This window comes from Tachyglossus aculeatus, chromosome 7 (genome assembly GCF_015852505.1).
Source record: "Tachyglossus aculeatus isolate mTacAcu1 chromosome 7, mTacAcu1.pri, whole genome shotgun sequence".
Taxonomy (NCBI): Eukaryota; Metazoa; Chordata; class Mammalia; order Monotremata; family Tachyglossidae; genus Tachyglossus; species Tachyglossus aculeatus.
Window position 1 is genome coordinate 59,568,844 of NC_052072.1, and position 25,565 is coordinate 59,594,408.

The window sequence follows — 25,565 nt, forward strand, 5'->3', positions numbered from 1 at the left end:
GAGATGGTCCCTACCCAACAACAGGCTAGTCTAGAAGATGGGCTCAGAGCCAACTTGGTACTTCCCAAGCTCCTAATACAGTGCTCTGCACACAGTAAGTGCTAAATAAATGCGATTGAATGAATGAATTAGAAAACCCAATGAATCCACATGAAACTGCCCACAATCCCCCTTTCAATCAATCAATCAATCAATCGTATTTATTGAGTGCTTACTATGTGCAGAGCACTGTACTAAGCGCTTGGGAAGTACAAATTGGCAACACATAGAGACAGTCCCTACCCAACAGTGGGCTCACAGTCTAAAAGGGGGAGACAGAGAACAGAACCAAACATACCAACAAAATTAAATAAATAGGATAGAAATGTACAAGTAAAATAAATAAATAAATAAATAAATAGAGTAATAAATATGTACAACCATATATACATACATACAGGTGCTGTGGTGAAGGGAAGGAGGTAAGATGGGGGGATGGAGAGGGGGGCGAGGGGGAGAGGAAGGAAGGGGCTCAGTCTGGGAAGGCCTCCTGGAGGAGGTGAGCTCTCAGCAGGGCCTTGAAGGGAGGAAGAGAGCTAGCTTGGCGGAGGGGCAGAGGGAGGGCATTCCAGGCCCGGGGGATGACGTGGGCTGGGGGTCGATGGCGGGACAGGCGAGAACGAGGCACGGTGAGGAGATTAGCGGCAGAGGAGCGGAGGGTGCGGGCTGGGCTGGAGAAGGAGAGAAGGGAGGTGAGGTAGGAGGGGGCGAGGTGATGGACAGCCTGGAAGTCCAGGGTGAGGAGTTTCTGCCTGATGTGCAGATTGATTGGTAGCCACTGGAGATTTTTGAGGAGGGGAGTAATATGCTCAGAGCGTTTCTGGACAAAGATAATCCGGGCAGCAGCATGAAGTATGGATTGAAGTGGAGAGAGACACGAGGATGGGAGAGCAGAGAGAAGGCTGGTGCAGTAGTCCAGGCGGGATAGGATGAGAGCTTGAATGAGCAGGGTAGCAGTTTGGATGGAGAGGAAAGGGCGGATCTTGGCAATGTTGCGGAGCTGAAACCGGCAGGTTTTGGTGACGGCTTGGATGTGAGGGGTGAATGAGAGAGCGGAGTCGAGGATGACACCAAGGTTGCGGACTTGTGAGACAGGAAGGATGGTAGTGCCGTCAACAGAGATGGGAAAGTCAGGGAGAGGACAAGGTTTGGGAGGGAAGACAAGGAGCTCAGTCTTCGACATGTTGAGCTTTAGGTGGCGGGCGGACATCCAGATGGAGATGTCCTGAAGGCAGGAGGAGATGCGAGCCTGGAGGGAGGGGGAGAGAGCAGGGGCAGAGATGTAGATCTGGGTGTCATCAGCGTAGAGATGATAGTTGAAGCCGTGGGAGCGAATGAGGTCACCAAGGGAGTGAGTGTAGATTGAGAACAGAAGGGGACCAAGCACTGAACCTTGGGGAACCCCCACAGTAAGAGGATGGGAGGGGGAGGAGGAGCCTGCAAAAGAGACTGAGAAAGAACGACCGGAGAGATAAGAGGAGAACCAGGAGAGGACGGAGTCTGTGAAGCCAAGGTCAGATAGCGTGTTGAGGAGAAGGGGGTGGTCCACAGTGTCAAAGGCAGCTGAGAGGTTGAGGAGGATTAGGACAGAATATGAGCCGTTGGATTTGGCAAGCAGGAGGTCATTGGTGACCTTTGAGAGGGCAGTTTCCGTGGAATGAAGGGGACGGAAGCCAGACTGGAGGGGGTCGAGGAGAGAGTTTCAATCTCTCTTTCAATCTCTCTCCCCTTAATGGATAGGTGGAGAATACTGAAACCTGGAAAAAGAAGAAGTACAACCTACTGGAAAAAGCCAAGACTGGGAATTCATTCATTCAATCGTATTTATTGAGAGTTTACTGTGGGCAGAGCACTGTACTAAGTGCTTGGGAAGTACAAGTCGGCAACATATGTAGATGGTTCCTACCCAACAACGGGCTAACATCAGAGGACATGGGTTCTAATCCTGGCTCTGCCACCTGTCTGCCGGGTAAAGTTGGGCAAGTCACTTAACTGCTTAAATTCCCTGTGCCCCAGTTACCTCATCTGTAAAATGGGGATTGAGACTGTGAGCCCTATGTGGGACAGGGACTGTTTCCATCCCAGATACCTTCTATATACCCAGTGCATAGTAGAGTGCTTGGACCATAGTAAATGCTTAACATATTCCCCCCAAAGAGGAAAAATAAAAGTATGACAACTGTTGTTCACTCTGGAACTACTTAAAATCATAATATTGTGGTTGGAAAGTCGAAGGAAACAAATATTTGTAAAATGTTAATAAATGTTCACAAAAGAAAAATAAAATCAACTAATCTGTTACAAGTTACACCAAATAGTTCTTCATTTGCAAAAGTCACTTGATTTCTCTGTGCCTCCTTTACCTCATTTGTAAAATGGGGATTAAGATTGTGAGTTCCAGATGGGACAGGAACTGGTACCAACCTGATTAGCTTGTATCTACTCCAGTGCTTAGTACAGTGTCTAGTACATAGTAAGCACTGAACAAATACCACATAAATATGGCCTACTCATGTCCATTGTTGTTGCCCACACAGATCCTTAACACTGGAAAACTGTCTTCATCCACAGCTAACAATTCTGCTAGATTTTGCTACCTTAAAATCAACTGCAAAGCCTTCATTGTACTCAAATGAATCTAATCTCTTTCAAACACGCAATCTTTGCTTTTTCCTATTGTCAGGACCCAATCTCATTTATTATTCCATCCCTAACATATTAAGGGGACGGTGAAGGCAAAAATCGAGGCAGGCTAATTATTTTCACTCAAGTATACTGATGTATAAGGTATAAGCCACTGTTTGCAGCTATATTTTGATAATGATTGGAAGCCTTAAATGTAACTTGAATGTAGGAAATGAATTGATACATTAGAGAAGACATGGGAATACAGCAACATAAAGAGGAAAGAGTGTGAAAACTAGAAATTAAGTCAGAAGTGCACAGCATTAGTGTAGAAAAGGGCCTTTATCTTGTGAGTGTCATGAGCACCTACCTTTGGTTCTACCTCCAAATAACTCAGAAAAAAACAGGTCATTCAGCTGGCTACACAGTATCTTGCCACTCTCTATTCGGAACAGTCCCAGATAAATACTCTTCATTTGTGTCAGTGCTGTCTGTGCTCAATAAATCGATCGCATTTATTGAGCACTTTCTGTGTGCAGAACACTGTACTAAGCAGTTGAGAGAGTGCAATACAATAATATAACCGACGCATTCCCTGCCCATGTGGTCAAGGTGGCAGCTGATGGCAACTGAAACTACTTTTTATTCCACTTTCCCTTTGTTTCACTTTCTCACCTTGTCTCTCCCCTATTTTGTTCTCCATCTTCTTTTCCTCTGTCTCTCTCTATTCTCGGCTTACTCCCCATCTCCTGCTGTTTCTGCCCTTCTTCCAAAAAGCTATGTTCTATGCCATCTCTATAACCTCTGAAACTCACGTCACCAGAGAAGCAGTATGGCCTAATGATTAAGGCATGGGCCTGGGGGTCAGAGGACCTGGGTTCTAATGATGACTCCACCAGTTGTCTACTGTGGGATCTTGGACAAGTCATTTCACTTCTCTGGGCCTCAGTTTCCTCTTCTGCAAAATGGAGATTCAATACCTGTGCTCCCTCCTTCTTTGAGTGTGAGCCCCATGCAGAACCTGATTATGGTGTATCTAGCCCCGTGCTTAGTACACTCATTGGTACATAGTAAGCACTTAACAAATACCACACATATTAATGATTATCATTATTATTACCTCGTCCAGGAAACTTGGCATGAGATAGACATGTCCTCTCTCTACTCTGGCCTGTCTTTAGAGTTCAACGTGCTGGTCAGGGGAGGAGAGGGGCAAGGAATATGCTTACCAAATCTTTTATATTGCATTCTCCAAGCATTTAGTGCAGTGCTCTGCACCCAGTAAGTGTTTAACAAATATGATTGACTGAGAAGGGCAGAGAGAGCAATACCTCTGGACGCCAGCCGTCCAATGCATAGAGTGAAGACTTGCAAGCAGAAATGGGATCATACCAAAATTAAGCCATGGTCCATTCACTCATTCAGTCATGTTTATTGTGTGCTTACTGTGTGCAGGGCACCATATTAATCAATCAATCAATCATATTTATTGAACACTTACTTTGTGCAGAGCACTGTACTAAGCACTTGGGAAGTACAAGTTGGCAACATATAGAGACAGTCCCTACCCAACAGTGGACTCACAGTCTAAAAGGGGGAGACAGAGAACAAAACCAAACATACTAACAAAATAAAATAAATGGAATAGATATGTACAAGTAAAATAAATAAATAAATGGAGTAATAAATATGTACAAACATATATACATATATACAGGTGCTGTGGGGAAGGGAAGGAGGTAAGATGGGGGGGATGGACAGGGGGACGAGGGGGAGAGGAAGGAAGGGGCTCAGTCTGGGAAGGCCTCCTGGAGGAGGTGAGCTCTCAGTAGGGCCTTGAAGGGAGGAAGAGAGCTAGCTTGGCGGATGGGCAGAGGGAGGGCATTCCAGGCCCGGGGGAGGACGTGGGCCGGGGGTCGATGGCAGGACAGGTGAGAACGAGGTACGGTGAGGAGATTAGCGGCAGAGTAGCGGAGGGTGCGGGGTTGGCTGTAGAAGGAGAGAAGGGAGGTGAGGTAGGAGGGGGTGAGGTGACGGAGAGCCTTGAAGCCCAGGGTGAGGAGTTTCTGCCTGATGCACAGATTGATTGATTGGTAGCCACTGGAGATTTTTGAGGAGGGGAGTAACATGCCCAGAGCGTTTCTGGACAAAGACAATCCGGGCAGCAGCATGAAGTATGGATTGAAGTGGGGAGAGACATGAGGATGGGAGATCAGAGAGAAGGCTGATGCAGTAGTCCAGACAGGATAGGATGAGAGCTTGAACGAGCAGGGTAGCGGTATGGATGGAAAGGAAAGGGTGGATTTTGGCAATGTTGCGGAGCTGAGACTGGCAGGTTTTGGTGACGGCTTGGATGTGAGGGGTGAATGAGAGAGTGGAGTCGAGGATGACACCACGGTTGTGGGCTTGTGAGATGGGATGGATGGTAGTGCCGTCAACAGAGATGGGAAAGTCAGGGAGAGGGCAGGGTTTGGGAGGGAAGACAAGGAGTTCAGTCTTGGACATGTTGAGTTTTAGGAGGCGGGCAGACATCCAGATGGAGATGTCCTGAAGGCAGGAGGAGATGCGAACCTGGAGAGAGGGGGAGAGAGCAGGGGCAGAGATGTAGATCTGGGTGTCATCAGCGTAGAGATGATAGTTGAAGCCGTGGGAGCGAATGAGGTCACCAAGGGAGTGCATGTAGATCGAGAACAGAAGGGGACCAAGCACTGAACCTTGGGGAACCCCCACAGTAAGGGAATGGGAGAGGGAGGAGGAGCCTGCAAAAGAGACTGAGAATGAACGACCGGAGAGATATGAGAACCAGGAGAGGATGGAGTCTGTGAAGCCAAGGTCAGATAGCGTGTTGAGGAGAAGGGGGTGGTCCACAGTGTCGAAGGCAGCTGAGAGGTCGAGGAGGATTAGGATGGAGTATGAGCCGTTGGATTTGGCAAGCAGGAGGTCATTGGTGACCTTTGAGAGGGCAGTTTCCGTAGAATGTAGGGGACGGAAGCCAGACTGGAGGGGGTCGAGGAGAGAGTTGGTGTTGAGGAATTTGAGGCAGCGCGTGTAGATGACTCGTTCAAGGAGTTTGGAAAGGAATGGTAGGAGGGATATGGGGTGATAACTAGAAGGTGAGGTGGGGTCAAGAGAGGGTTTTTTTAGGATGGGAGAGACACGGGCATGTTTGAAGGCAGAGGGGAAGGAACCAGTGGAGAGTGAGTGGTTGAAGATGGAAGTTAAGGAGGGGAGAAGGGATGGAGCGAGAGATTTCATGAGATGGGAGGGAATGGGGTCAGAAGCACAGGTGGCCGGAGTAGCACTTGAGAGGAGGGAGGAGAGTTCCTCTGAGGATACTGCTGGGAAGGATGGGAGAGTAGCAGAGAGTGTTGGGGGCGGGGGGGCATTGGAGAAGGAGGGGAAGTGACTTTGGGAGAATACAAAACAACAATAAACAGTCACTTTCCCTGCCCACACATCTTTGTGTGGAGGGCTGTAAAAAGCACTTGGGAGAGTCCATCTGTAGAGATCTAAACTGAGAATATGCATAAGTGGTAAGGGCAGCTGTTGAAAAGAGATGACCTGAGAGGCTGGAGCTTTATTGATCCTGAAGGAGTTGGGGTTTTAGCAGGACTTTGATGATGTGGAGAGCTGTGATCTGGCACATTTGAAAAGGAAGGGAGTTCAAAGTAGGGGCAAAGATTAACAAGGGGTTAACAGTAGGATCCTCAAGATTGAGGCACAATAAAACGGTTAGCTTGAGAGGAGCAGAGTATGAGCTGGCTTGTGGGGAGAGAAGTAGGTGGATAAGTAAATGGGAAAGAGCTAATTGAGTGTCTAAAAAAGCTAAAATATATCAATAATATTTATGGAGCACATACTGTGTGCAGAACAATGTACTTGGGAAAATACAGTACAACAGAGTTGGTAGGCGTGATCCCTGCCCACAAAGAATTTACAGTCTACAAGGGGAGACAGGTATTAAAATAGATGAGGGAGAGGGGAAATAGTAGAGAATATGGATATTTACATTACACAGTCTATTGTGGGGCTGGGGTGAGTATCAAAGTGACTTAGGGTTACACAGCCAAGCGAGTGCAGAAAGAGGATTAAAGGATTTAGTCTGGGAAGGCCTCTCAGAAGAGATGTGATTTTAGGAGGGTTTTGAAAGTGGGGAGACTAGTAGACTGTCAGATATGAAAGGGGAGGGATGCCCAGGCCTGACTCTGTGTTTGCCTGAATTATGGAATTGGCACTTGAGTCAAAACCTAAGAGAAAGTGGGCCTGAAAGGCTTAGTTCCATAATGGAATTCTGTATTTCAGAGACTGTCACACTGAAGGTGGCCATTTCTTTGGGAAAAGGAGTATTTTCCAATCTGTGGAAAGTAAACCACTATGGGATCTGAAATAGATGCTGTAGTAATCAATCAATCAATCCAATGGTATTTATTGAGTGCTTACTATTTGCAGAGCACTATACTAAGCACTTGGGAGAATACAACACAGAACTGCATTGCAGAATTAGCAAGCACATTCACCAGAGGTCTTTGGAATGGAGCCCTTTTCCTCTCTACTCCTCCACAATTGAGCCACTGTTAAACTTAGTTCCTGTCCACCTCTATGCATTCCTTGGCTGGAGGTGCCACAGTCAATCACTCTATGGTATTTATTGAGCACTTGCTGTGTGCGGAGCACTGTACTAAGGCCTCAGTAGAGAAAAATACAACAGAGTTGGTAGACACATTCCCTGTCCATAAGGGGCTTACAACCATAATTGAAGGGAGCTTAGTTTGGTACATACGGGTACTATAATAGTCTAACCAACTCCTGACAAACCTCCCCAACTACCAGAATCAGAAGTAAAACAACTCCCAAGGCTGTATTCTTAGGCCATTTTTCTTTCATGCAAAATGGTATTGAACAGACTTCCGACGTTAATTTGTTTTTAATTGCAAAGCATTAACACATACCCTAAGCTGTCATAAACTGCTATGGCAAAGTTAAATAAAGTAACTTTGGCGTTGTCTTACTGTATTTCGGGCATAATATTCTGTTTCTAGTGGTTCTCTTTATATCTTATATTGTGGTGATTTCTCCCACCTTTACGATTTCTGGTGTAGCTCATCCTGCTTTAGGCATTTTTCCAATGGTGGGGAGTTTTGCTCACTTAGCTTATCTGATATTAATAATAATAATAATTATTATTATAGTATTTCTGTTCTACTGGGGTGGGTACAAGATAATCATGTTAGATACAGTCCCTGTACCATGTAGGGCTCACAGTCTTAATCTCCATTTTACAGATGAGGGAACTGAGGCACAGAGAAGTGAAGTGACTTGTCCAAGATCATACTAGAGAAGCAGCGTGGCTCAGTGGAAAGAGCCCAGGCTTTGGAGACATAGGTCATGGGTTCAAATCCTAGCTCTGCCAATTCTCAGCTGTGTGACTTTGGGCAAGTCACTGAATAATAATAATTATGATGGCATTTATTAAGTGCTTACTAGGTGCAAAGCACTGTTCTAAGTGCTGGGGAGGTTACAAGGTGATCAGGTTGTCCCTCGTGGGGCTCACAGTCTACATCCCCATTTTACAGATGAGGTAACTGAGGCCCAGAGAAGTGAAGTGACTTGCCCAAAGTCACACAGCTGACAAGTGGTGGAGCTGGGATTTGAACCCATGACCTCTGACTCCAAAGCCTGGGCTCTTTCACGTGAACCACGCTGCTTCTCAACTTAACTTCTCTGTGCCTCAATTACCTCATCTGTAAAATGGGGATTAAGACTGTGAGCCCCCCGTGGGACAACCTGATCACCTTGTAATCTCCCCAGCACTTAGAACAGGGCTTTGCACGTAATAAGTGCTTAATAAACGCCATTATTATTATTATTATTATTATACAGCAGAAAAATGGTAGAGCCTGTATTAGAACCCGTGATCTTCTGATTCTCAGGCTCGTCCTCTATCCACTAGGCCATGCTGCTTAGCTTTTCACTGGAAAGCACCCATCTGGTGTCAGCATGATGGGACAGGGAGGGCTTAGAGAAGAAGGTAGGGAGGAAAACACGGAGTGATAGTAGGAATGAAGCAGGGAGAAACTGGGAGTGGTGGAGCGGAACAGAGATGGGGATTGGTGAGGTAATCAGGAGAAAAGCAGAGAGCCTTGGATCCTAAGTCTCCCAAATGGCCTCAGTCGGCTGTGTTGTTGTGTTGAACAGGGTTGGACCAGAGTTTGAGAAGCTCAAAACAGAGAGAGCTGCAAAAAGTGGACAGAAACCACAGAGATGGTCACTAAAACACTGAAAAACACAACAAGCTGGATCCAGACTGTAAGCTTGTTGTGGGCAGGGAACGTGTCTATGTAGTTATGTTGTACTCTCCCAAGCACTTGGTACAGTGACCTGCACACAGTAAGCTCTCAATAAATACAACTGACCGACTGACCAAAAAAGGCAGGGGTGTTTTTCCAGGCTTTTGGCTGTGATTTTTCAACAAGAGTCTTTGCAAAATTCAAATTCCATTCATTGGATTCTCTCACAGCTCAGAGATTGCCAGAGCTAACACAGCTCTCCCTGCCTCTTAGACTGTGAGCCCTATGTGAGACAGGGACTGTGTCTCATCTGATTGTCTTGTATCTTACCCCAGTACTCATCACAGTGCTTGGCACTGAGTAAGTGCTTAACAAATACAACTATAATTATCTGGGGCTTGTTGCTCAGTAAAGATGGATGGATGGATGGATGAATCTCTCCACTGCCCTCTTGCCTACATCCTGCCTCTGGCCTGGAACACCCACCCTCTTCTTATCCTCTAGACTATAATCTCCTGGCAACGAACATGTCCATGCACTCCGTTATATTGTAGTCGCCTAAGCACTTAGGACAGAGTAAGTACTCAGTAAATATCATTGATTGATTGCAAGAGTAGTAGTAATGATACTAGCAGTAGTAGTAATAGGAGCAGTAGTAATAGTTAGTAGTCGAAGTAGTAATAGTAGTAGCAGCAGCAGCAACTGCATTTAGGGAGTGCCCAGATGGCGCAGTGCACTGTATCAAACACTTCGGAAGATCAGAAAAAATGCAGTGACACAGTCCTTGCCTACAAGTTGCTTACACTCTGGTGGGGAGACAAAACTAAATCCTGGCTCCCCCACTTGTCAGCTGTGTAACTCTGAGCCAGTCACTTAACTTCTCTGGGACTCTCTTACCTCATCTGTGAAATGGGGATTAAGACTGTGAGTCCCACGTGGGACAACCTGATCACCTTGCATCTACCCCAGTGCTTAGAACACCGGCACATAGTAACCACTTAACACATACTATTATTATTATTAATAAAAATATTTACAACTAGAATGGTCAAAGTAAATAAAGTGAGCAGACATACATGCAAGAATGAAAAGGAGGGTGTAAATCCATCCCTAAGTGGAAGAGTTTGTTGAAAGGAAGATATGGCTTAGGATGGTGGGAAATTAACTGGGAAAAGTTTGCTGGAGGAGGAGTTTTAGCAGTAATTTGAATAGAGAGAGAATATCTGAATATAGGAGGGGGAATGGTGTGACAAGAGAATGGAGGCAGGAAAGTCAGCATGAGGTACAGCTAGATGTTTGGCTTTGGAGGAATGAATGCAGTGAGGTGGGGAAAAATGGATAGAGAGGTGCAGATAGGTAATAATAATAATAATTGTGGCATTTGTTAAGTGCTTACTATGTGCCAGGAACTGTGCTAAGCACTGGGGTAGATACAAGTTTATAAGGTTGGACATAGTCCCTGTCCCACAAGGGGCTCACAGTCCCAATCCCCATTGTACAGCTGAGGGAACCGAGGCCCAGAGAAGTGAAAAGACTTGCCCAAGGTCACACAGCAGACAAGTGGCAGAGCTGGGATTAAGAACCCATGACCTTCTAACTCCCAGGCCCATGCTCTATTCACTAGGCCATGCTGCTGCTCAGGGAGAAGTTTTGGTTCAACTGTTCAGGACAATATAGCCGCTTTAATTTGTATCAGCCTGAAAAAGGTCAATGCTGGAATCGTATTCACCAGCCTGCCAAAATTCACCAATCTTTAAAGGCACAGACACACAATACACAATGTATACACCTATATATAACAGGATGTATGTATTGTATTGCCCCAAAAAAGCAGTTTTTGTTTGCTGCTGAAAGGTACAAGAAGCCAGAGAGGAGGAGAGAGCTATGGACCAGGCAACGCTTCAGGAACATGCTCTGGGCAGCAATCTGTAGATTGGAAGGTGAAGAGACACTGAAGGCTGGGGGACCAGCAAGGTGGCAAACAGTTTAGAAAAAGCACAGCAGGTGAAAATGAACTTTGGCTAACAAAATACAATCAGATTAAATTCTGGGCAGCTGGCTGGGGTGCCTTTTTGACAATCAACAATGAATTCAATGAGATATCTTAACTCACAGGCTATTGTTCTTTTCAACAACTGGGACTCGGTTGTTCAGGTTCAGACCTCCTGTCATCACTCCCTAGGAGATGAGCTCGAAACCAGAAAGACACCCAACTCCACAGGGAATGTAGAGGTGAGGAGGGGGTGCTTGAAGGCACTAAATTCAGAAGAAACAGGAAAACAAAACACTTCCTCACCTACTGAGTAGTATGTATTGTGTATCTCTGCAGTGCAATGTACTGCATTATGCAATTTGGGGATGGACAAGAAATACAAGATATGTTTTCTGTCCTAAAGTTGGTAACCAATTTCCACAGAAAGAGGTGCAGGTTGACAGTATCAGCAATTTTAAGAGGGATTAGGAAAAAGTGTTGGATGAGAAGATTATATTGGGTACCTATGAGAAAATCTAAAGAAGATAAGGGAAATATTTGGGGTGTTTAGCCATCCTTACCCTCGTGGGCAGTTGTTCAGAAGGGCAAGGGTTTCATGGTTCCTCCAAGTGTTCACTGTGAAGATGGAATTCTAGGTTGGAGGAAACACTGTACTAACTGAATAATGACTTTCCTTATGGTCTTTTGCTCTTAAATCCAACTAACTCATTTTAGACTAAAATTTAAAATGGTTGAAAATACTAGTATGAATTTTAAAAGAATTCTACATGACGTCTAAATATCTTCATTTCAATTGTAGTGTGCCAAAGACAAAGCATTTGGGCTTTCAAAGCAATTCCCTCATTTATATCTTGGAATTCCAAGTCAAAATATAACTTGGGCTCACACTGCTTATCATGCTTATATTTTCCTGGTTACATTTTTATATTTTAAAATTAGTATCCTCAGTAGCACATTAAGGAAGAATTTAACTTTAAATTCATATTAAATACCTACTGGTATTTTCCCTTTCTTTTTCCCCTTTCCTCCAGTGAATGAAACTGCCACTATATATATATATATATATATATATATATATATATATATATATATATACATTGTGTATTGTGTCTCTGTGCCTTTAAAGATTGGTGAATACGATTCCAGCATTGACCTTTTTCAGGCTAAGTGATACAAATTAAAGCTGCTATATTGTACTGTAGCATTTCATTTTAGCAATTAGGACAAATAATGGAGAATTCTGTAGAACATTTTGAGTTATACTGCAATATAAACATATTCAATTGATAGCTACATATATATCTGTCGATTATCTGCACAAGTTAAGATGAAAATGGCATCACTAATGTGAAAAAAAAAAGGTTATGTGCCAAGAGGAGAGAGATTGAGCCCCACCTGGTCAGCTGTGGGAATCAGCCCCAGGATCTGTTATTTGTTTTATGGTATTTGTTAAGCACTTACTATGTGTCACACACTGTTCTAAGCACTGGGGTAGGTAGAAGTTAATTAGGTGGAACACAGTCCCAGTCCCACAATTTGACATGATTGGCTTGTATGTACCCCAGCGCTGAGTACAGTGCCTGGCACAAATAGTAAGTGCTTAACACCATAAAAAAAAGAGAAAGAAAAAATCTGGGTCATTTGATAGTCAACCAATTGCTTGTTGTGTGACATTGGGCAGGTAACTTCACCCTAATGGGGCTCTGTTCTCATGTTCCTCTTCTTACTTAGACTGTGAAGCCTATGCGGGATAGTCTAGAACAGTGTTTGACACATAGTAAGTGCTTAAAAATACCATAAAATAAATAAACGATGGGACTTTCAGTCTCGGTAGGAAGGAGAACAGGTACCCGATTTTACAGTTGAGGAAACTGCAGTACCGAGAAGTTAAGTGACTTGCCCAAGATTACACAGCAAGCAACTGGCAGAGCCAGGATTAGAACCCAGGTCCACCCATGCTCATGCTTTCTCTACCAGTCCATGCTGAACCCAGCTGGCGGAGACTGGAGAGGATCACTGTCGTATATAAATACATAATGATAGTACTTGTTGAGTGCTTACTACATGCAAAGCACTGATTTAAGTACTGTGGTAGATACAAGTTAATCAGGTCGGATGCAGTCCCTGTCCCACATGGGGCTCAAACTCATCCCCATTTTACAGATGAGGTAAATGAGGCACAGAGAAGTTAAGTCACTTGCCTGAGGTCACACAGCAGACATGTGGTAGAGCAGGATTAGAACCCAGGTCCTTCCGACTCCCAGGCCCATGCTCCAGCCATGCATTTCCATGTGCCGAGCACTGTGCTAAGCACTGAGGTGCACACAAGACAGATAAAACACAGACCCTTCACAATTCAGGGCTCACTAGAATTATCATTACTATTATCATTATGTTGTATTAAGCTGTTATGGAGTACCGAGTATTGTGCTAACTAAACAGAAGATAATCAGATCAGACACATTCCCTAACCAAACAACTCATATTCTAAGAGGTAGAGAGAACAGGCTTTTATCCCCTTTTTACAGACCTGGAGACTAAGGCACAGAGAGGTGAAGTGAATTGCTTAGGATCATAAGACAGGCCAGTAGGAGAAGCAGCATGGCATAATGGATACAGCACGGGCCTGGGACTCAGAAGGTTATGGGTTGTAATCCCATTTCTGCCACTTGTCTGCTGTGTGACCTTGCTGTGTGGTTAGAATCCACATCCCTAGCCCATGCTCTTTTCACTAAGCCATGCTGCTTCTTGAGAGTTACCTGTGGGATGTTCTAATATGGTTGACTTAGAGGGTACTAAATGAGATTTGATATTTTACTATGCCTCTAAATGTGTGTTACAATTGAAGTTCCCAAACTGTCTTTTAAAAATCCCATATTTGCAAAGTGTCCTGGGTGCGTATATCTGTAAATGTGTGTGTGTGAGAGTGTGTGTGTGTGTGTGTGTGTGTGTGTGTGCGCGCGTGCGCACTCCTCCTGATTTCCCAGGCTCTGAGCAGAGCCATATTGCTCTGTGGGCTACAGGAATTCCATATCTCCTCTTGTCTCTGTGCCCTCTGGGGTCCTTCTTACTTGGCCCTTATCTTGGTTCCTCTAGCCAGGATAGTCTACTTGACAGGGTATTACAAGGAGTAATGTCTCTTCCCTTTCCCTCCTTCCTTCTTTCATGGCCCACATTACTGGGATTCTCTGGGTTTTAACATCCTGGGGATACTGCTAGTATTTTTCAGTGTCCTACTCTGGGTTACCCCCCTCAAGGTCGCAACTACAGAGTTTCCAGTACTCTACCAGTACTATGGAAAGGGAAGAGAAGGGAGAGTCAAGCAAAGGCCTGTCCATTCCATTCCTAGCTTGGGCAGTGGCTAGCAAGTGGAAGGCAATCTGCTACAAGTCAAAACTCACCTGTGCTGGGATACAGTCAAGGGCGGAGACTCAAGTTGACTGAGTGGAAGGAGGTAATGGTAAACCATTTCCGTATTTTTACCCAGAAAACTCTATGGATACACTACCAGAACGATTGCAGATGGAAGTAGGGCATCCTGAGAGAGACGTGTCCATGGCTTCGCTATGGGTCGGAGACAACTCGATGGTATAAGACAAGACAAGATCCTGGGTTACAACCACTCCACAATGCAAACAAACCAGAGAGACAAACTGTATTGTTTGATTCCTTACCCCCATGCTCTGGCCAAGTACTACCAATACTACCCAGCTCCTTCCCATCTAGGCCGAGTTTAGATTGAGTTCTAATCCCAGCTCCGCCAATTGCCTGCTGGGTGATCTTGGACAAGTCACAAAACTTCTCAGTACCTCAGTTCTTTCATCTGTAAAATGGGGATTGAATACCTGTCTTCTACCCTACTTGGACTGTGAACCCCATGTGGGACAGGACTGTGTTCCACATGATTGAATTATATCAACCCCAGCACTTAGAACAGGATCTGGATCTTGGAGGAGTCACTGCCCAGAGTTAATATATGATTTTCAAGTCACTAAGGAGATCCTTAAGCAAATATTCGAAGAGATGTTGAACTAGGGAGGCAATTTAATTTTAAAATGGAAGACATAGCTGTCAATCCGTGGAATGACTGACATTCAGCTGAATGAGTTCCATCTCATTCAGAAATCACTATCTAATGAGGACCTCAGTGAACTTCAACAAGCCAGTGTGTCACTACAAGGTGCAAAACAGATGGAAAACAAGCTGGGATCTCCCACCACCAGCCAAGATCTTGCATCAGTTTTCAAGAGAGCGAACACACATGATTATGATTGAAGAAAGAGAAGACCCTAATGAGAGAAAATTTCAAAGGGACACAGAGCTGTTCAGAAAGAGATAGACTACTGCAATATAATGATGGTACTTAAGTGCTTTACTATATGCCAAACACTATATTATATTCTGCCTTAAATACAAGATAATCAGATTAGACATGGTCCCCTGTCCACCTTTGGGATTCACAGCAAGTTTGTACAGCAAGAAAGTGGTGGGGCCAGAATTAGAATCCAGGACCTCTGACCCTAGGCTTTTGCTCTTTTCACTGGATCACATAGCTTCTGACTAGAAAAGAAGCCGGTTCCACTTCTGTAGGACAAATTCTCCAGTCAGCAGGACATGCTTCTACTCCAGTACTTAGAACAGTGTTTCCAGTGCTTAGAACAGTGCTTTGCACAGAGTAAGCGCTTAACAAATGCCATCATTATTATTACTATTACTACAGTCTCCTACACAGACTCATAATCACATTATGACAATTTTATTTGATACTATGATGGCATCTTTGCAGTATTTTTCAATAAAGTTTAAACAGTAGCTGATAACCCATAAAGGAATTTCATATTACCTTTCCAGGGGTTCTGGAACAAATCTTAATGAATAACATGCAAATCTAGAGGAAAATGTACCCCCTGATACCATCATTCACAATATGACTAAATTGTCATGGAATGTAACTTAGTTGTATCGTGAGGTATTTGGGTACATTCACTACAAAAGTATTGGACTAGTAATAAGAAATGCTCTTTGAAAAGCAACTGAATCAGATGAGACAGTCCTAAGAAAAATCATGTCATTATTCAGCCACCCAAGGCGGTAATGTTTTCTGTCCATTTTCTACTATCTCTTCTACCTTCGGCTATTCAGTCTCTTGCTCTCTTGCAATGTGTCTGAGTTACAGGAGTTAAAGTTGTCAGTGGGAGAGAAAACAAGTCAGCAAGGTCAGATACACAGGAGACCATTCCCTTGGGTGGAGACAAATGTATAAAAACTGAAGTTGCATTTCAGCAAGCCAGGAAAATATTCATACAATTCATTCATTCTATTGTATTTATTGAGCGCTTACTGTGTACATCAAAACATCAAATACTCCAAACGTTAAGGGAGAGAGGAGACACCTTTGAAGGAAATGAGCTCTTAATGTTGAACACACTATTCTATAGTCCGTTTTGCCTTGTTGCACTGACTGTTTACAACCTTCCTAAGGGCACAAATTCTACCCCTGGTAATAACTGCAGAAAATTTCAAGGGATAAAGAAAAGAATTCAAACATGTAAGAATACCAGATATACTTGCATAATGCCACACTTTCCTGATAATTTTTGAAACATTAAAATAGGTGTGGGACTAAAACGTGGATCATATCAGAACATAAGCATCACAATTAGCAATATGAGGAGGAAGAGAAAAAAGAGAAAAAACTGGAAATTTGGAACTTCCAATCAATCAATCAGTGTTATTTATTAAGCATGTACTTTTTGCATGGCACTGTACAAAGTGCTTGGAAGAGTCCAATATAACACAGTTGGTAGGACTGTCTCTATGTGTTGCCAACTTGTACTTACCAAGTGGTTAGTACAGTGCTCTGCACACAGTAAGCGCTCAATAAATATGATGGAATGAATTCGCTCTCCACAAGAGCCTAGTCTAGAAGGGGAGATGGTCATTAAAATAAATTACAGACAGGTACATAAATGCTTTGGGCTTCCAAACCTGTGGGAGAGGGTGAAGGAGATAGGTGCTCTCTTTTCACTGGCCACTGTCTGTGAAAAGGGAATGTAATGGAAACACAGTTTCCCCCACCTTGTCCCACCCAAATATAACAATATGGAAGCAGTGTTGTCCAGTGGAAATAACACGGCCCTGGGAATCAGAGGACTTGGATTCTTATTCCGACTCTGTCAGGTGGCGGTTGTGTGACCTTGGGTGGTCACTTAACTTCTCTGTGCCTGTTAACTCCTCTGTAAAATGGGGATTAAATCCTATTCCTTTCTACTTAGTGCACGCCAAGTGGGTCAGAAACTGTGTCCAACCTGATTATCTTGTACGTATCCCAATTCTAAGTACAGTGCTTGGCACATAGTAAGGCATTAATAAATACCATTTAAAAAACGAAAACAAAAATATACCCTTGACAGTTTCCTCCTTTCTGACTGTTGATCCTGCCCAAGTCATGTTTTCCCTGTAAGGCTTTGCAGAATTAGCCCCCTATGCCCTCAAAACCAAGACCACCACTCAGCAAGAGAGGATTACCAGAACCTGATTGCATCTAGCTCTGAGGTCTGAATACCTCTCCCTGCAAAAATCTCCTGCCTAAAGAGATAGAAGGGAGAGAGACCCCTCACACAAGAGACAGGAGTCTTTTAAGTCCATTTAGCCTTGCATTAGGTCTGATTCAGGCTGTTCTGGTCTTCCAGAATCTCAAGCAGAATGGGGAACCGTGTGCTACCAGAGATATACCATGGTTGTACTGGTACACAACTGTGTTTGTGCACATACGCAGAGAGAAATCCCCTACAGTTTTCTCATTTCTTCATGAGGCACTCATAGCTTTTGTGTACTTTCAATTTCATAGTGTTTTGGGCTCCCTCCTGGCTTCTGAATTTACTGCCTTGCTTTGCCTCACCTGGTAGGAACTTTTCTCCACTGCAGTCTCAGGAGTGGGCGACGTTGTTTACAGCTTGTGATTAGGGCTTTCAGTCAATTTCAAATAACTCTCCGTGGATTATGCCACATTAAGTTAAAGTTGGATGCAAGTCAAAATAAAAGTAGGAGAGGAAAGAAGCGTGAAAGGCTACGGAGAGGAGCCATTAGAGAAACAATAAGTCTGAGGAGAGACAGAATGATTGAAAGGTCCAAGTCCACCGTTTGATGCATGGATGTGGGGGAGGGAGCCAAGCTGTTGGCGCATTCTAGAGAGTGGACACGTCGACAGAAGAGTGAGAGACCATGTGGTCAGGCATCCGAAAAAGGCAGGAATGGACATCAATCAATCAATAAATGGCATTTACTGAGTGTTTACTCTGTCCAAAGCACTGTTCAGAGTAGTTGGAGGAGTACAATACGCAACTTAGCGGATAGAGCACGGGCCTGGGAGTCAAAAGGTCGCGAATTCTAATCCTGGCTCCACCACATGGCTACTGTGTGACCTTGGACAAGTCGCTTCACTTCCCTGGGCCTCAGTTACCTCATCTGTAAAAGGGGGATTAAGAACCCTATGTGGGACAGGGACTGTGTCCCAGCTGACTACCTTGAATCTTATCCCAGTGCTTAGAACTGTGCTTGGCACATAGTAAGCACTTAACAAGTACCATTATTATTATTATTATTATTATTATAGTGGGTAGACACATTCCCTGCCCACAAAGAGTTTACAATCTAGAGGGGTAGACAGAATTAAAAATAAATGAGGAACACTATAATTCCACTACATGCCCCATTCACAGACAGTGGAGAGTGAAATGAAAGCACCTGTTTCTTGTACTGTCTCCCACAGGCTTGGAAGTCCACAGCACTTAAATACCTATGTGCACTTCATTTTAACATTCATCTCTCCCTCTAGGCTAAGCTCTTCTGCTCAGTCAGTCAATCATTTATTGAGCAGCATGGCTCAGTGGAAAGAGCACGGGCTTTGGAGTCAGAGGTCACGGGTTCAAATCCCGGCTCCACCGCTTGTCAGCTGTGTGACTTTGGGCAAGTCACTTAACTTCTCTGTGCCCTAGTGACCTCATCTGTAAAATGGGGATAAAGACTGGGAGCCCTCCATGGGACAACCTGATCACCTTGTAACCTCCCCAGCGCTTAGAACAGTGCTTTGCACATAGTAAGTGCTTAATAAATGCTATTATATTGAGCGGCACTTACTGTGTGCAGAACATTGTACTAAGTGCTTGGGAGAATACATTACAACAATAAAACAAGCAGGTCGGGAATGTGCCTATCAATTCTACTGTAATGCACTCTCCCAAGCGCTTTGTACCATGGTGCCATGAAAATACTACGTGCTCAATAAAGACCACTAATTGCCAGTAAATCCAAGTTTTTAAAATGGACTTTTGAAGGCTTAGCATGTTGCCAAGCCCTTAGCACATAGTAAGCACTCAATAAATACCATCGATTGATCTGTACATCACTTCTATGGTGCTGAGGTGGGGGTGAATTCATTCATTCATTCATTCAATCGTATTTATTGAGCGCTTACTGTGTGCAGAGCACTGTACTAAGCACTTGGGAAGTACAAGTTGGGGACATCTAGAGACGGTCCCTACCCAACAGCGGGCTCACAGTCTAGAAGGGGGAGACAGACAGCAAAACAAAACATATTAACAAAATAAAATAAATAGAATAAATATGGACAAATAAAATAGAGTAATAAATACGTGCAAACATATATATGTATGTACAGGTGCTGTGGGGAGGCGAGGGAGGTAAGGGGGAAGAGGGGATGGCTCGCTCGTTTTCTGCTCCCGACTCCTTTAACACGATTGGAGACACAGCGTGGCCCAGGGGCTCAAGCCCAGGCCTCGGAGTCAGAGGACCTGGGTTCTAAACCCAGCTCCGCCAAGGGTCTGTGTCCCAGCTGACTACCTTGAATCTTATCCCAGTGCTTAGAACCATGCTTGGCACATAGTAAGCACTTAACAAGTACCATTATTATTATTATTATAGTGGGTAGACACATCCCCTGCCCACAAAGAGTTTACAATCTAGAGGGGGAGACGGAATTAAAAATAAATGAGGAGACACTATAATTCCACTACATGCCCCATTCACAGACAGTGCAGAGTGAAAGGAAAGCACCTGTTTCTTGCACTGTCTCCCACAGGCTTGGGTGAATGTCATAAGTGAGCTCTTCGCAGCCACCTGAAACGTTCAATATTGGGCCTATTCGGGGCTTCCCTTTCAACCAGGGGGGCAGGGAGGTACTCCTCCCCCAAACCTTGGGGGCCATGGAAGTGGCACAGAAGCCTGAAAGAGGGATGCCTACCTGTCGGTCAGTCAGTCAATCATATTTATTGAGTGCTTGGTGTGTACAGAGCACTGTACTAAGCGCTTGGGAGAGTTCAGCACTTAGAACAGTGCTTTGCACACAGTGCTTAATAAATGCCATTATTATTATTATTACATTATAACAATATAACAGACACACCTCTCTCCTCCTCCTTTTCCTCAGTGCCAGCTGCTCATTACACTGCTGTGGTGAATGTGAATGAATTGACCCATTCTAGGGCCATTCATGAGAGTTTCCACTGTAGCCAGAAGTATATCTCTAGCTATGCTAGAAACCCCTAAGAACAGGTTCAGATAGACTGAGCTGCCTGCCAAGGTGACCAAGAATAGGTGACACAAAGGATGGCAATGGGGATGTTGGACATGGTCATTGCCACAGTGATCACAGTGGTTTGGTGGATTGACCCCTTTTCCTTCTCCCCATTTATTTATTTTTTGAATGGTATTTGTTAAGTACTTACTCTGTGCCAGGCACTGTATTAAGTGCTGGAGTAATCAGGCTGGGCATAGTCCCTGTCCCATAGAGGGCTCACAGTCTTAATCCCCATTTCACAGATGAGGTAACTTGGACACAGAGAAGTTAAGTGACTTGCCCAAGGTCACACAGCTGACAGAGCTAGGATTAGAACCTTGGTTCTCTGCCTTTCAGGCCCATACTCTTTCCACTACTCTGCACTGCTTCTCTCCACCTCTGCCTTGCCTGTCTCTTGTCCATCTTGAGGTAATGAGAATCCTGGTCCCTTAGGTGTGGCAGGAGAAATAGTGTCATGTTCATAAATTATCCATATGCAAAGGAGCAGCATGGCCAAGTGGATGGGGCCTGTGTCTCGGAGTCAGAGGACCTGGGTTCTAATTCCAGCTCTGCCATAAGCCAGCTGGGTACTCCTGTGCAAGTCATTTAACTTCTCTGTGCCTTAATTAGCACATCCAAAAATGGAGTTACAATATCTGTTCTCTTTCCTTCTTAGACTGTGAGCCCCATGAGAGATAGGGTCTCTGTCCAATCCACTTATATTGTGTTGTCAATACCAGTGCTTAATGCCTTGCTCTGCACAAAGCAAGTTCTTAGAATATATAATAATGATACTAATAATCGCTTAGTACACTGCTCTGCACATAGTAAGCGCTTAATAAATACAATTGAATGAATGAACAATTAATAACAAAACTGATAATGATTCCTCCATTATTACAGATGTGAAGTCTCTATGGGATGTTTTGCCTCTTCTGGGCACTCAGTATTGAGAATAGCCTGCATCTCAATCTGCAGTCAGGACTTCATTATGGGCAGAAAGCTTTTCCCTTTGCTCAAAATTTTGTTTATTCCAGGATATCAATCAACAGTACTTATTGAGTGCTTACTGTGTGCAGAGTACTGTACTGTGTTTGGGATAATATCACAGTTGGTAGACACATTCCCTGGTCTCAATGAACTTACAAGACTACTGCAGTAGTTGAATAATTAAGGTTATAGGAAAGGAAGGAAGGAGGGAAGGAAGGAGGGAAGGAAGGAAGGAAGGAAGGAAGGAAGGAAGGAAGGAAGGAAGGAAGGAAGGAAGGAAGGAAGGAAGGAAGGGATTTAGAAAATTTTTCCCTTTGCTCAAATTTTTTTTATTCCAGGATATCAATCAATAGCATTTATTGAGCACTTACTGTATGCAGACCTCAGTAGTAAGCGCCTGAAGGAGTGCAATAATCAAGTTGGTAGACACATTTCCTGCTCACAATGAGGTTATAAGACTACTGTGGTATTTGAATAATTAAAGTTATAGGAAAACTTGGAAAGAAGTGAAAGTCCACTAGATTTAGAAAGTTTTTCTGTTTGCTCAGAATTTTGTTTGTTCTTGGATATCAATCAATAGTATTTATTGAGCACTGACTATGTGCGGAGCACTATACTAAGTGCTTGGAGGAGTACAATATAGCAGAGCTTGAGGACATATTCCCTGACCAAAAGGGGCTTTCAGCCTAGAGGGTTGAAAAGAAAATTAAAGAAATACTTTGTAGGAAATTAATTTAGTTTCCTGTTCCAATTCAGGAAACATTCGCCACCTGAGCAAAGTCAATATTTGAAGCACGAAAGAAGTGAATTCAATTACTGGTGCCTAGTCAATACATAACTGAGGATTCAAGGAGTTAATATATCCACAAATTTCCAGTTACTACCTTCCCACCTATAAATACAAAGAAACATCGCTATATTTGTAGGAAGTAACCAATTAAAACTGTCGTATAAACAAGAGATTAGTCTGAAGAGAACAGGTTCTCCATTTTCCAAGTAACTTTATATAATAGGCATTCAAGTCCTTCAGTGAATATACCTTCCTTTATTGTATCTATTTAAAAAATGGAACCACAGACCATAGCAATTTGCCAGAGGGAGAAGGGTAAAACCAAGATTGATTTCCAAGGCAGCACAGCCTGCCTACAGAACAAGCCTGTAAATGGATGACTTTGACTAACAAGAGAGTAACAAGCTCCTACCTGAGGGGTCAAAGACCACCTGGTTTCCAGGACTGGGACCCACATCAATCGACACCATCGCTATCACTTTTCGGACATCCCAGAGCTTCATAACGCCACAGGAATCACAGGACACAATAGTGTCACCCTGAAATGTATCAGAAGGAAGGTAAAATCATCATTTGCTGTATTGCTGGGAAAATATTGACCAAATGGGTCTGCTTTCATCCTCTTTGTTCAGTTTTCAAACAGAACATGAAGAGAATAAATTAGTTTGACCAAAAAATGAGCAGGTGCTCTCTGTATGGAATTACAAAGAGATCATTTAGCTTGAATACCGAGAAAATTGGACTAAAATTTAGAAGATAATTCTCCAGAGATTAGGTTTTGGAAAAATATATTTAAGATTGAAAAGCTAATTTTAGTTGTACTAAAAGGTTCAGAGCAAGACATAACAGACTCTGTATTTAGCCCGAGTTCTATGTTAAAAAAGACATTTTGTTTTAGAGAAACAGGAGGAGAGAACAGCATGGCCTCATTGTTAGAGCATGGGCCTCAGAGTAGGAAGGACCTGACTCCTAATTCCAGCTCGGCCACTTGTCTGCTGTGTGACCTTGGGCAAGTTACTTTACCTCTCTGTATCCAAGTTACCTCATCTGTAAAATGGGGATTAAGACTTGAAGCCATGTGTGGGACAGGAATTGTGTTCAATCTGCTTAGTCTGTATCTACCCTAGCACTTAGAACAGTTCCTGGCACATAGTAAATGCCTAACAAATACCTCCAAAAACCAAAAAATCCCACATCCCACACCACACCATGGGGGCACAGTCTGTGCCTCCTTCTGGAAAGGAAGACGGGCAGAAGCTGGGAACAACCTGGTAGAGCCCAGGCTTGGGAGTCAGAGGTCATGGGTTCTAATCCCCGCTCTGCTGCTTGTCAGCTTTGTGACTTTGGGCAAGTCACTTCACTTCTCTGTGCCTCAGTTACCTCATCTGCAAAATGGGGATTGAGACTGTGAGCCCCATGTGGGACAACCTGATGATCTTTTATCTACCCCAGCATTACTTACTTACTTACCCCATACTTACTGTGTACCACAGTGCTTGGTACACAGTAAGTGCTTCACAAATACTATAATAATAATGATAATAATAATAATAATTATTATTATTATTAAAACCAGAGGTTACAGAGTCCACGGGGGGTTCTACCCAATGGTTGGGGTGATTAAGCACTGCAGCACTCAGGTGATCACCCACAATGACACAGGACATACACACAAATCGTTATATGTTGTTACTTTCCCTGCTTGTAATTTATTTTAATGTCTGCCTCCTTGGCTAGATTGTAAACTTATTGAGGACAGGGATCATATCTACTTACTCTATTGTACCCTCCCAAGTGCTTAGTACAGTGCTCTGAACAGAGTAAGTATATAAAAATTACTATTCCTTAATCGTTTGATTGATCTCCTCGTTGTACAGAAATCAGGGATAAATTTCTCCCCAGAAGATTTTTGGATCCAAAGTGAAGGAGAAATCAGGAGAGGAAACAAAACTCTTATGCATTCTATTCTCCCAAGTACTTAGTATTGTGCTCTACACACAGTAAGTGCTCAATGAATAGCTTTGATTGATTGATTGATAAGTCTTCAGTGATGATGGTTCCAGGCACTGGAATTGTGGGGCTCTGGACACTTGTTTAATTGTGATGGGGTGGGAAAACTTTGAAGAAAATTGTCACAGTCTTCAGCATTATCTAAGACGTCTGACCCTGTTGCTGAGTCATTCTAGGTGTGTTGCCTTAGTAATGAGCTAGAAAGCCAGGTGACTTGGAGGAATGTTAAGTGGAAGGAAGAGTTTGAACTTTCTGCAACTTGGGGAACCTTGGTACTTGGTTAATTTTTCACATTTCATGGGCAAATGGGGTCAGAGAAAGGGCAGACTTCCCTGTAGGGGACCAAGGATTTTGGGAAGGAGTTGGGAGCATTTTGTTTGATTGGGTGGGTTCTGTTAATGGGTAGGGATTAGATGTTAATTAAAGGGTGGGAAATCTTTACTGAATAGCTGCTGATTGCCTTGTTAGGCTTTGGCAGCTGAAGACTACCATATGGGACTTCTGTAGGATGCTTAAGATGATTAGCTATTTAAACTGATATAATAATAATAATAATAATAATAATAATAATAATAATAATAATAACAATTATGGTATTTGTTAAGCACTTACTATGTGACAGGCACTGTACAAAGCACTAGGGTGGATACAAACAAATCAGGTTGGACACAATCCCTGTCGTTCATTCATTCAATCCTATTTACTGAGTGCTTATTGTGTGCAGAGCACTATACTAAGCACTTAAAAAGTACAGGCTCACTCACAGTCTCAATCCCCATTTTACAAATAATAACAATAATAATTATGGTATTTGTTAAGCGCCTACAATGTGCCAGGCACTGTTCTAAGCGCTGGGGTATCTAAGCTCGCTCCATCCCTTCTCCCCTCCTTAACTTCCATCTTCAACCACTCACTCTCCACTGGTTCCTTCCCCTCTGCCTTCAAACATGCCCATGTCTCTCCCATCCTAAAAAAACCCTCTCTTGACCCCACCTCACCTTCTAGTTATCGCCCCATATCCCTCCTACCATTCCTTTCCAAACTCCTTGAACGAGTTGTCTACACACGCTGCCTCGAATTCCTCAACACCAACTCTCTCTTCGACCCCCTCCAGTCTGGCTTCCGTCCCCTACATTCTACAGAAACTGCCCTCTCAAAGGTCGCCAATGACCTCCTGCTTGCCAAATCCAATGGCTCATACTCTATCCTAATCCTCCTCGACCTCTCAGCTGCCTTCAACACTATGGACCACCC

General features: G+C 43.7%; 1 protein-coding gene across 1 annotated transcript in view; it reads right to left on the reverse strand.

Annotated features, from left to right (window-relative positions):
- The window catches only part of SPAG16 (sperm associated antigen 16), an 822,373-nt gene that overhangs the window by 244,122 nt on the left and 552,686 nt on the right, over positions 1-25,565 (reverse strand). Inside the window, exon 15 of the mRNA XM_038748803.1 lies at positions 22,714-22,840. Coding sequence (XP_038604731.1) covers positions 22,714-22,840 — 127 coding nt within the window. The remainder of the gene's footprint in view (positions 1-22,713; positions 22,841-25,565) is intronic.